Below are 13,499 nucleotides of genomic sequence, written 5' to 3' on the forward strand. Positions count from 1 at the left end.
CCCTCCATGCAACAGTCTAGTATCATAACCACTACACTACAGCGACTGTGTGACTCAGCTTCTCCTGCACCAATATAATACCAAATAAAATAAAATGCAACCACTTTTGGTACTTAATCGACCCATAATCCATTAAAGTTACAATAACTCATATAAAAATGTAGCACCACATATGGTGTGATTCGCTAGTTTTATTCCCAAATTCCAGTGAAAATTACCCTCATCAAAGCAATTTTAAATATAATTTAGAAATAATATAAATAAAATTTGAATAAAATATCTCCAAAGTGTTCATAAAAGATTCCATAGCATCACAGATTACACAACAAATAGTCACACTAAAACCTATACCAAAACATTTCCTGCTATGCAGGGTAGCCACGCAGTCTAGGGTGTCTTGTGACGGTCCGTTCAGCTCTCCCCGTCGGGGGTTAAAGTCCTCCTTCAGGCATGGTTGTGAGTGTCATCCTTAATGTAAGTTAGTTTAAATTAAATTTAATTGTGTGTAAGCTTAGGGACTGATGACCTCAGTAGTTTGGTCCCATAAGACCTTACCACAAATTTCCATTACCAAAACATTTCCTTTGTGGTAGATAATATACACCTTATCATCTAATACAAGAATTATTATGAAATAATTCATAGAATAATGAGAATATCTGTACCTTTCTCAAGAAGGTGTTAACATCATCTGAAATGAAACACACAATTAAATTACACAGTGGAAACCAGTGTCTTTAATGACAGATAATAAATTGCTAGTAGGGGGTAGGATTGGCTTGTTATGGCCATCCCTACCTTCATCAACCTTCATATCAGTGAACACTGCATGCCCACACATTCACAAACTTTTGTTGCAAGATATATGGAAACCATAATGCAAAATTTGCTCATACATTTATTATTACTTGTGCCATGCACAATCTACATAAGAGATCAGCTTCCATGTCAATTGTATACTGGGCAAACTAGAGTTCCTGCAGAAAACCAGTTACACCTAAAGTCTACTTGTTCTTTGAGCACCTTGTTTGCGTTTGAGATCTTACTTTTATATACCTATAACTCCACTAAACTATCAAGCTGCTAGCCATTAGAGGTGAGATGTAGTACTTCCACCATCTCCTGTATGCTACCTATCATTTGTCCTTCATTAGGTAAATGCAGGCCAACCTCTGTCCGGTTTGTCAGGGCAAAGAACACACACTGGCATGTTATTGTATGAGGAGGCATGAGAGTGAACAAAATTTGTTTCATAAGATGGTGTTCTGAAAAATATTACGTGATTATTTAACTGTCTTCTGATATGATGATGTGTTTGTTTGCCATTTTTCATGAGGAAGTCTACACGGTAGTAAATTACACATTTTTATTGATGAATAAACATGTGACAAATAGAAGACTGAGCTCATTTTTAGTAAAGTTTGCAAACTCAGTTTTTGAAGTGATACATTATTGTCAGTGCTCTTTTTGCAATCTAAATATATTAATGATATAAGTAGCACATCTCCAGAAAATGATTCCACTTTGAAGCAGTGAATGAAAATGACCACAAAATGCTGGCATCATTGTTTGTTTACCATTACATTTAATATTCTATTGTACACAGTTGAAAGTTCTGTTTACAAGTTATTTACATTCTATTTCAAAAGTCTACTTTATTTATTTACATTCTATTTCAAGGCTACTCAATGCATAGGCTCAGAAATGTTGCCAAACTTACAATTCGTAATATTTTGTTTTCTTAACTTCCTTGGACAAATTTCCGGGTGAGGTGATGGAAGTATATTAATGTGACAGTTGAAGGATAGTTTCTCATTATTACTTTGTTTTTGTTACACCATATGGCAAGTCTTAGCAACATTTTTTTTATGCTGTAAGCTTTCTAGATTAAATAACTGAGTAAAAACCTAGGATGGAATAACAACAACACAAAGTAGGTTGAATATGTATTCACCACACACGTAACTCACCTTCCTTCATTAGTTCCAGTCCCTCACCATCATATATCCCCTTCCCTGCCCATACTCCCGACTCACACACACCTTCTGTCCCCTCCAGCACAGCTCTTCCAATACTGCATCTAGCAGCCCACCATCCAGTTCCCATCTCCACCATACTCTCACACACTGCCATAGGCAGCTCTAAAGCATCTTTCCCCACTCCTACCATGTTACCATTCCTCCCCACATCATGCCTCTTCTGTACCTCCACTACACCTCCCAGCTGAGGTTAGCTTGTCAGGCTTTAGAGTGTTTGAATATGACAGTGGTCATGTGTTTGAGTCTTGTACATATAAATGAGTGTGTATTTTTCTACATGTGAAGAAGGATTCTGTATGATAGTTTACAAAATCTAACAATCTTCTTTCAGTGTGCCTGTCTCCTGCTCAGTGCCTTCTTTATGTGATGAGCTGCAATCTATCTTATTTCATACCATTGTTCCATCTTAGATTTTCCAATTTTTGAAGAAATATTCATATTCAAAATACAAAATGTGAGAAACACACCTACTGGAAACATCTCCAATAAAAGAAACAAGAAGACTATATCAAGTATGAGTAACACACAGCAGCAATCAAAAGAGAGACAAATAAAACAACAAAGCTGGATATGTTTTCTGAGTGAAATGGAACATGCTGTACATAGGAAACAAACTAAAGGTTATAAGATGCTGAAACAACAACTTAATAAAGATGAAAGAGATATGGTTCAAATTATCACAATTTCAGAAAATTTGGGTTTGATTATTTCCAAAATCTGTGGAAAAATGTTCTGAAAGCTAACAGACACAACAATAGAGCAATAGCAGGTGACCTAAAATTGCTTGGATAAACTGGGAGGGTGACTTAAGAGTGGACATCAGAATGCAGCAAATTGCACACATTCTTATGTGTCACAGGTTCAAAACATAGTGGCAGAAACCTCACACAAAGAATTTTGGAGGTGTTTTGGTAACACCACTAACAGGTAACTGTGCCCAGTGGCTGGAACAAAGTGATCACATCCATCTACATGAAAGGTAGCAGAAGCGATTCACAAAAGTACCACCCAATATATTTAACTTCAATCTGTTACAGTATCACAGAAAATATACTGAGCTTAAACATAATGAGGTATCTCAAAAACAATTACCTTCTCCATGCCACCTAGAACAAACTTCACACATGAATAGAACTTGAAGAAGCCCGAGACATAATTATATGAGTCTTTATGCTCACACAATAGACATATCCTTGGTTGACACACATAAATCAAGCTAACACATTCGCACAATATTTTTATTGTTCTAATGTTTAGTATGTTACAAGTATGTCTTAACACATAGTATGATATGTTGAGGAGATGTAAAAACAATTCCAATGAAGAACCTCCACTATTCTCAGGTAATATCCAACTATTGATGCACAATGTCAATTAATCTAATGTGTGTAATCAGTATCTTGCAATGAACAATGCTGCCAACAATAAATTACAGACATATACACCCACAACTATGAACAACCTTTGAATGTTGTAGGTACTCACCTCTCTCTTACAGTTGTCTTGCTTAACTGTCTTAGATTTGTACAGTCCATCATGCAGTGGGTATGCGGCAACATACGTCCCATTACTCAGAAGTTTCTGTATGCCCCTCTGTGCACATGCAAGAAAGTCTTCATTTAGTATACATCTTTTCAAAAAATGTTTCTTAGATGTTGGAAAATTAAAAAAGCAGTTACAGACACAATTACATAAAGACATCTCCAATATGAAACTTATGTCTTCTCATAAGAGTAATATGGTATGTGCATGAAGCCATAGGCACCGTAATATCAGTTTAAAAAAATAGTATATTTCTTATATGCTAAAGTTTTTGTATTGACACAGAATTTTAATTTGTGAACAACAATACAGAAGCACAGCATACTTGAAGAGATGTTGCATTTCAGTGGCACTCATCATTACATCTTATTAAACACAGTTAACTATATAAACATAAGGCAGTAAGGAGAAAACAAAGCTTAACAGTTACACTTCTATTACGTAACTACAGATTAACAAATTTATTGAGTTTTGAATTCTAATATTATTTGAAGAAAATCTTAAATACATTGATGACTATGAAAAACAAATATTATGAATAGCTGGTGATATTATGTTATTGATTAGATTAGATTAGATTAGATTAATTATTCATTCCATAGATCCGTAAAAGAGGGAATCCTCCAGGGTGTGGAACATGTCAGATAAACACATTACAAAAATGTAATTAGAAAAACTTGAGTTTCATTAATTTTAATGATCCTCAGTCAATAAACAGTAAAATTATGTACATGAATTAATTACATTTAAACTTCTAATATTTACAGATTTAATACTTACATCTGCTTTCATTAAATCCATCATTCAGACATTTGCTAGTTTCTTGACTATTACAACCAACCACTGAAGAATTTGTGAATGTTTAAGGAAGACTTAACACACAAAATTATCAAGAAGTTTGCATTTTTAGAATGTAGCATCATCATCATCATCATCATCATCATCATCATCACCTTCTACAGCTTCCAGGATGTGGCTGGGTTTGTTGCCTTCTGTTGTCATTTCATGCACCTGTCTCTGTATCCTGCCAATTCCTACACTTTTAACACGCTCATACCATCTTAATCTTGTCCTCTATGGTCTCTTTCATGGGCTTCTCTTTCACTACTACTCTCACCATCTAATAACTTACTCTATCATTTCTAGTAAGTTCTATTCTGCTTCTTTGAAATACCACCTGCCTTTTCTTCATTACTCATTTTCTGATCCACACAAGTATTGGAACATAAAATGGTTAGTATAACACTTGCCTGCATATTGGTAGTAAATGCTTCCTCTAGACCAGGCTTCTTACACTCTGCATGAAACCATGGGCTTGCCTACCCCTTTCACTAGCCTCCTTATCTTTCTTGCCCCTGTCTTCTATTATGTTCCCCACTGTCTTCAAACTTCTCAGTTTATTTAAATTTGCCCTCTAATAATTATATCCTAAACAGAATGGTAAGTATATAATACACACCTGGGTAACTACTATTTTTGCCACAGGAGAGCAACTTCATATTTCCGGATGGAGATGAAATGATGATGAGGACAACACATCACACAGACCCTGAGCAGAGAAAATCCCCGACCTAAGACAGCAATCTGTCACGCTGACCACTCAACTATCAGGGTGGACATGACAGACAAGATTGATTAGCTGGGAGATATGGAGCTATCAGGAATGGCCCAGGCTATTGAAAGAATAAGAAGAGGCAGTGGAGATGTGTCAAAGAGGATCTGTGAACTGAGTCAAAATGGAGTGCAATTAGCAAGTAGAAAAAAAGTGCTGATAATGAATTAATGTACTACTTCTCATAAATGGTCATGAAGTATACTCTTGATTTGTGTAAAATGAGTGGAGGGAGGTGCACATTTTTTTAGTTTTTATATCATAGAAAGTGTAACTAATTCTTTAAGTATTAAACAAAATTTAATTAATATTAGAGACAGCTCTCCCAGCTTTTGGTGTCTAAAATTTCCCATTAAAGGGGTCTAAACTAAATATGAAACGTGTCTTATATTAATTTAAAATTTCCAGATTACTAGTTTTGAATTTTCTGAAAGGTCTTTTGGTCTCTGTCAATGAAGAAAAGTCAAAAATAATGTAAAATGGACAATATGGACAATAATCAAAACAGACTATAAGTAATATAATTGCTTTTATTATTCTTCCAGTTTCAAAGTTTTCCATCTACATTTGGCCAGATATCACTATACTATGTTGTCCTTTTAAAGTGTCAGAAGTTTATTTTATTTTGTGATTACCATTCATTCCAATTAATGATAACAGGTGTGCTAGATACCATTTTAGGTTTAAAAAAATACCTAAGTAGCTCGTTATACAGAAGATAGCAATCAATGAGAGCAATGGGTGCAACGAGTTTCAGAGGGAGCAGAAACAAGAGAAATCATTAGAAGGAATAAAAAGCCAGATTATCTGAACAAGCAGCTTGTTTGGCACCCTCAGTGTTAGAGAAATAGATGAGTCTGAATACCCTATCAAACTTAAACCTGAACCTCAAAACGTGCAAGACTCGGTATAAAAGTCATTTTCCCTCTTTCTCTCACTGCAATAGAGCATGATCACCAGGAAAGCAACAGAGTAAGCATAATCTAATGTTCTTGATTTTCAAATACAGCTAAAGTTCCTCAAGAAAAGATCTCATTTCATAAATGTATTGCTTGCTGTGCATTGTAACGAACAGCATCTTCACACGAGTTACAACATAAAATCTTAAAACAAAACAATGGAAAGTCCAGGTTCGTACATCAACAATTATGAAAAGGATAGATCGCTACTCATCATAAAGATAACACATTGAGTTCTACGTGGTCAGAATAAAAAGAATATCACACACTGAGCTTTTGGCCAAAAACTACTTCAGAAGAGAAAGTAAAACATATACATTCACACAAGTAGGCATACCTTACACACATGACTGCTGGATTTTCCACTGTGCCTGTCTGCAACTCAATATGTCATCTTTATGGTGAGTAGCAATCTATCCTTTTCATAATTGTTAAATCTTAAAAGAGTTCACACATGTGATCTCCCAATAATAACATCAGAGAAAAGGTGGCATTAAAATTTTACATGTTGTTGTACACAGATATCATACCCAGTTACAACCAAAGAAAAAAATACATGTACAGAAAGAAAGAAATATAATACTTTAATGGATTGAGTAATTTCATATGTATACCAGGACAAAAAAGTACAAGTTGTAAACACTGCCATTGCAGACCATTACACAGAAACAGAGCTGCATTAAGTATCCGCCTAGAACATCTGACCATGTTTGAATTATTATTGAAAGCAGAAGACAAGAGTGAAATAATGTTAACCAAGATGCAAAACAAAGTTTCCAAACTTTCTGCTCAGTATTAAGCTACAACTTAAAGAGAATTTGTCCTAAAATACTGTAATTTTCCTTGGAATATCACTCAGTTAACAATAATGCACGTATTTTCATTTTTGAGTTAGACGTGATCAACATTATAAGATGGGAATCTGTGACATGTGCTCAATGGTATGGACACTACATAGTATATGCATGTAATAAAAGCATGGATATTCAATACAGATTGGAATTTTAACATGAATCCAGCTTTCTACTGAGGTAAGAATTGCCAAGGAGTGTGTGAAGTATTCCAAAATATTGAAGGGAGATAAAATTTATTGGATTTAATTGAAATCTTATCTGAGGTGGGCATATATAATGAAGACAGATGTGTTTGTTGAGGAAGCTTGGACTTTTTGACTACGTTAGCATTCCTCTTCACAATGGGCTTATCTGAATAAATCGTATAAATCATTACTTCTAACTGTATGTGTGTAAGCTTCTTGAAACATTTAACTGATGTTTTCAGCATAAATTCAAAACTAATGCTACTTAATAGTAAAAAATTTTTGTTCCAATTTTTTCCCTTACAATGGTACAGAATTTTACTTTGACCATATTTGTTTGTGGCACATTCTCATTGTTAGAGACAAATGCAATCAATGGATGTGAGTTCCTCTAATCGCCAACTTGTCCAATTTTTAATTTTTGATGAATTGCAATAATAAATAGTGGTAAGGAGCTTGCAGTAGCCAACTGCAATGAGCAGAACTATAAAACAGCATAGTTCATGAATGTAAAAATGTAGTAGTTTTCACTGTACAACCAGTGAACATTGACTGAAATTGGTCATGTCATATAAATACGTCAAATTATCAGTGCATTGGCTGGGTGTTGTAACAGTACATTTATGTCATTAAGCAAACATTCAGGATTAAACATAATCCACATCATCAAAGAAGAAGAATGGTTTTTCCTACATCACAACACACAGTTGTCACCAACACCAGGGTACACCTCAAGATACTTGTAAGTTTTTACACGGTTAGAAATAAATCAGCAGTATCCTAGTCATACTCCCTGCTCCTTTTGAACTACTTGCTTTTCCTCGCAGCTCTTATCCCTATAACAGTACCAGTACCCATAGTGAGTCTCATTTTATACACCTTTTTCACACTATGTGCACTACGTGCATTGGTTCTGGAAAGACCTATTCTGTCAAAGAGAGAGTCAAATATGAAATAATTTATCTCATGTATCAACAATTAAAATCACTTCTAGCCTTTTATACTGACAGCCACCTCAGGTCTCAAGTTTCCATAGCTCATCTAATATTAGCAATTCACTTCTCATTTACATCTTATCCATTGAGCCTTCCATGACCCAGTGCTCTAGATGACTGTTCAATTAACGTTTTCACAGCCTTGCTTTCTTCTGCCAGAACACAGTATCCCTGGTTCTTATACCAGCCACTATGTTGACTTTTCCAGCTGACATGTGTGAATGGGGAAAGAACCCTGAATAAATCACAAAACGTTACAAAGGACCACAAATAAGTAGTGATATGTATTGTGATACACCCGTAATTACATATTTCATGAGTGCCACCATATGAATGCTCATTTTTATGAAATAGACTTCAACAGAATATTAAATGCAGTGTATTTTTAGTTTGTGGGCTGTTCTTCAGAATAAGACTCATGACTGGGCAGATCTACTGTGGAGCTATTGTTACTTAGCGTTCCACACAGTTGCCAACATGAGATATGAGGTGGTACAAAAGCTACTATCTTATGCACAAGTTTCTGTGGAATGAATACCTTGTGTTTAAGGGAGTAGCTGTCTCAGAATACTATTCTGCATGACTTGAACTAATGGATGTATGCAAAATACGTTAACTTTCTGACACTTTCATCAACAAAATCAGCAATTACAAAATGATAAAATGTTACTCAACTTCAACACTTGTTAAGTTTAATAAGACTTCTTTTCAATATGCAGTCTCAGGAAATTCAAATATTTAGACCAATCAATACTTTTTGTGATAATTGAACTACTTTGTCTCTCCTTTTTTTATTGTAGTTGGATCATCAACAGACATAACTATTTATGTTTTATCTTTATAAGATAGGAAGTTACCAAGCGGGAAAACGCCGGCAGACAGGCACAAGAACAAAACACACAAACACACACACAGAATTACTAGCTTTCGCAACCGATGGTTGCTTCTTCAGGAAGGAGAGGGAAAGACGAAAGGATGTGGGTTTTAAGGGAGAGGGTAAGTAGTCATTCCAATCCCGGGAGCGGAAAGACTTCCCTTAGAGGGAAAAAAAGGGACAGGTGTACACTCGCGCACACACACACATGCACACATATCCATCCGCTGTGTATGTGTGGATGGATATGTGTGCGTGTTTGTGTGTGCGCGAGTGTACACCTGTCCCTTTTTTCCCCCTATGGGAAGTCTTTCCGCTCCCGGGATTGGAATGACTCCTTACCCTCTCCCTTAAAACCCACATCCTTTCATCTTTCCCTCTCCTTCCTGAAGAAGCAACCATCGGTTGCGAAAGCTAGTAATTCTGTGTGTGTGTTTGTGTGTTTTGTTCTTGTGCCTGTCTGCTGGCATTTTCCCACTTGGTAAGTCTTGGAATCTTTGGTTTTAATATATTTTTCCCATGTGGAAGTTTCTTTCTATATATATATATATATATATATATATATATATATATATATATATATATATATATATACTCCTGGAAATTGAAATAAGAACACCGTGAATTCATTGTCCCAGGAAGGGGAAACTTTATTGACACATTCCTGGGGTCAGATACATCACATGATCACACTGACAGAACCACAGGCACATAGACACAGGCAACAGAGCATGCACAATGTCGGCACTAGTACAGTGCATATCCACCTTTCGCAGCAATGCAGGCTGCTGGATGTAGTCCTGTGGAACGGCTTGCCATGCCATTTCCACCTGGCGCCTCAGTTGGACCAGCGTTCGTGCTGGACGTGCAGACCGCGTGAGACGACGCTTCATCCAGTCCCAAACATGCTCAATGGGGGACAGATCCGGAGATCTTGCTGGCCAGGGTAGTTGACTTACACCTTCTAGAGCACGTTGGGTGGCACGGGATACATGCGGACGTGCATTGTCCTGTTGGAACAGCAAGTTCCCTTGCCGGTCTAGGAATGGTAGAACGATCGGTTCGATGACGGTTTGGATGTACCGTGCACTATTCAGTGTCCTCTCGACGATCACCAGAGGTGTATGGCCAGTGTAGGAGATCGCTCCCCACACCATGATGCCGGGTGTTGGCCCTGTGTGCCTCGGTCATATGCAGTCCTGATTGTGGCGCTCACCTGCACGGCGCCAAACACGCATACGACCATCATTGGCACCAAGGCAGAAGCGACTCTCATCACTGAAGACGACACGTCTCCATTCGTCCCTCCATTCACGCCTGTCGCGACACCACTGGAGGCGGGCTGCACAATGTTGGGGCGTGAGCGGAAGACGGTCTAACGGTGTGCGGGACCGTAGCCCAGCTTCATCGAGACGGTTGCGAATGGTACTCACCGATACCCCAGGAGCAACAGTGTCCCTAATTTTCTGGGAAGTGGTGGTGCGGTCCCCTACGGCACTGTGTAGGATCCTACGGTCTTGGCGTGCATCCGTGCGTTGCTGCGGTCCAGTCCCAGGTCGACGGGCACGTGCACCTTCCGCCGACCACTGGCGACAAAATCGAGGTACTGTGGAGACCTCACGCCCCACGTGTTGAGCAATTCGGCGGTACGTCCACCCGGCCTCCCGCATGCCCACTATACGCCCTCGCACGGCAAACTGGCTGACACTGACGGCGGCGGTGCACAAATGCTGCGCACCCTCTCGCAGTGTCCGAAGCAAGTATGGTGGGTCTGACACACCGGTGTCAATGTGTTCTTTTTTCCATTTCCAGGAGTATATATATATATATATATATATATATATATATATATATATATATATATATATATATATATATATATCAAGACCAGGAGAGCATTTTCGTTTACAGTTTCTGACATGATTTTCAGTTCCTTTGATGGTTATTTCTATGTATTTATTGCAGCTGTCCCCATGTCTGTCTGATGTCTCCTCGTAGTCTGTATGTAATAATGACTTAAGGGTCTGATATCACACAAAATTTAACAAAATTTTGGTTCATGAAGTAATGAGGTCCAAAGGTCATTTCTTATCATTATATACTCACATCGTTATCAGAGAAATACGCTGTTGTCATTAGCTGCCAAGTTATGAAGGTCCTTTGTTGCCCACTGAAATAACTTGCACGGTTCCTTCCTCTGAGCCTATGCAAAATTGAAAAGACAACTTCTGTTTCAATAAACATGTAAACACATAAAATAGAAACAGAAAATTATAGTTGCCAATTTGACATATTCAAATAATAGCATAAAAAATTTCCTGGTCAAGACAAGTTCTTGGATTTACTGTATCATCTTATGTTTACTTGTGTCCACTTGTGAAGTCCTGAGTGCTACAGACAAGTTTACCTATATATTGTTGAATAAATCACAAAATGTTACAAAGGACCACACATAAGTAGTGATATGCATTGTGATACAACCTAAATTACACATTTCATGAGTGTCACCATCTGAATTCTCATTTTTATGAAATAGACTTCAACAGAATATTAAATGCAGTCTATTTTTAGTTTGTGGGCTGTTCTTCAGAACAAGACTCATGAGTGGGCAGATCTACTGTGGAGCTATTGTTAGTAAGCTTAGCATTCCACACACTTGCCAACATGAGATATGAGGATGTATAAAAGCTACTATCTTATGTAGAAGTTTCTGTGAAATGAATACCTAGTGTCTAAGAGAGTAGCTTTCTCAGAAGTGAATTCCCACCCAAACCTGCCAGTATCTGGTAAAATTTCTGGCTGCCTAGTTAAAGTGTACATGTGTGTTTCCTGTTGTGGTCTCTTATTTCTATTTTCAACTTCATTTTACAGTGAACAATTTGTCAGATTTGATGATAAGAGCATTATTCTCATTGCTTCTTTCTGGAGCAGATTTCATATATGTGATGAAATTGGCATTCCTAGCTCTTACATAGAGTAAAAAATACTAGAGGAGATGACTAAGAGTGAACAGTGAAGATAAGTTCTTCAGAGGTGATATGATGGAAGGAGAGGAAACTGTTAAGTGAAGAGTGTGGGGACATAGGTTACTGTAGGTTGAGGCTGAGATGATTTCGGAAGTGGAGAGTGGGTTTGAAGGACAACACCCATCTGTGAAATTAGAAAACCTGTTGGTAGAGGAGAGGATCCAGCTGACCCAGGTTGTGAAGCAGCCACTGAAATCAAGCACATTATGTTCAGCTGTATGTTGTGAAACAGGCTGGCTGACTTTTCTCTTGGCCATAATTTGGCCATGGAACTGGTATGCCATTCTCCTACACCAACCTGTTTGTGTGCTATAGGGAGGAAAAATCATGGTGTGACATGTGTACAAATATAGTTCTGCCATGTGGCCACCTCCATATAAAACCAATGGAATATTTATTATAAGGCACACAAAAGCTCTGAGATTCAATGGACTTAAAAAAGGGCTTTGCCTCAGCTTTGTGGCTAAGTACCTAGCCGGGTTACTAGGTAGACTTTTATTTATTTATTTATTTAAGAGATTTTGGGGGTTATAATAAGTATGTATGTCACATTAGGCCCATTCACGTAGCAAAGAGAAGACACTGTTTACATGAGTAAATATTTAACATCAGCTAATGTTTTGTGTCCCTCCCTAATAAGAAAATTGTTAAATAATAAGTCAAAACGTTCACAGAAAGATGAAGAATACATAACTTCCATAGTAGAGCATTAGTATGCAAAAAGATTTCAACATTTATATATCCATCTTTAGATTCAGTTCTGTATGCTAGCAATAATCTTCCAAATTCCTTCTAGAAAAACTTGAAAAGCTTATGCTGAATAAACCTCCAAGTCATTCTTGTGACAACAAGTGAAAAGTTATCAAGTTGATTTAGACAACAGACTGCCACAAATTTCTTAGGCAAAAAATACAAACAAAACTTACCTCATTGCCCCTCAATTACAAAAACATTTACAAGGATATGGACTGTAGCGTCTAAATTTTGTCCTAATAGACAAACAGCTAAAAATTAACAACTCTGACAATGATGCTGATGACCTCTGCCAGATTTAATTGTGCCACTGATTAGTGAATAGACTTAGGTAACACCAAAATCAACTATCTGTTCAAAACATGGAAAATATATCTTTTCTTTCCTCCTCATGTGCCATATGACCAAGCTTTTGTGTAATGAAATGAATGAGTAAATGGTTTCCACAGTTACGATTACAAAGTTTATGAACAAAATAATAAAACCGGAACAAATTTGTAAAGGTATATGAGTAAACAGTACATTAGACAGGAAAGCTTTAAACTACTCTGAGGAATTCTTGTACAGAACATGAGTGTACAACAAGGAAACTCTTCACTTTACATTTGAAGATTTGGGGTTTATCACTCCCTTTCTGAGTTGTGCTGGAAGCCTAACTGA

At 37.2% G+C, this 13,499-nt stretch overlaps 1 protein-coding gene across 3 annotated transcripts in view; it reads right to left on the reverse strand.

The window, feature by feature from the left end:
* Nucleotides 1-13,499, reverse strand: part of LOC126284207 (anoctamin-5-like) — a 333,989-nt gene that overhangs the window by 228,328 nt on the left and 92,162 nt on the right. For all 3 annotated transcript variants that reach the window (XM_049982972.1, XM_049982973.1, XM_049982974.1), the window contains 2 exons: nucleotides 11,167-11,263; nucleotides 3,525-3,632 (listed from right to left, as the gene is read on the reverse strand). In XM_049982972.1, coding sequence (XP_049838929.1) covers nucleotides 3,525-3,632; nucleotides 11,167-11,263 — 205 coding nt within the window. The remainder of the gene's footprint in view (nucleotides 1-3,524; nucleotides 3,633-11,166; nucleotides 11,264-13,499) is intronic.

This window comes from Schistocerca gregaria, chromosome 8, assembly GCF_023897955.1.
Source record: "Schistocerca gregaria isolate iqSchGreg1 chromosome 8, iqSchGreg1.2, whole genome shotgun sequence".
In the NCBI taxonomy this organism is placed as follows: Eukaryota; Metazoa; Arthropoda; class Insecta; order Orthoptera; family Acrididae; genus Schistocerca; species Schistocerca gregaria.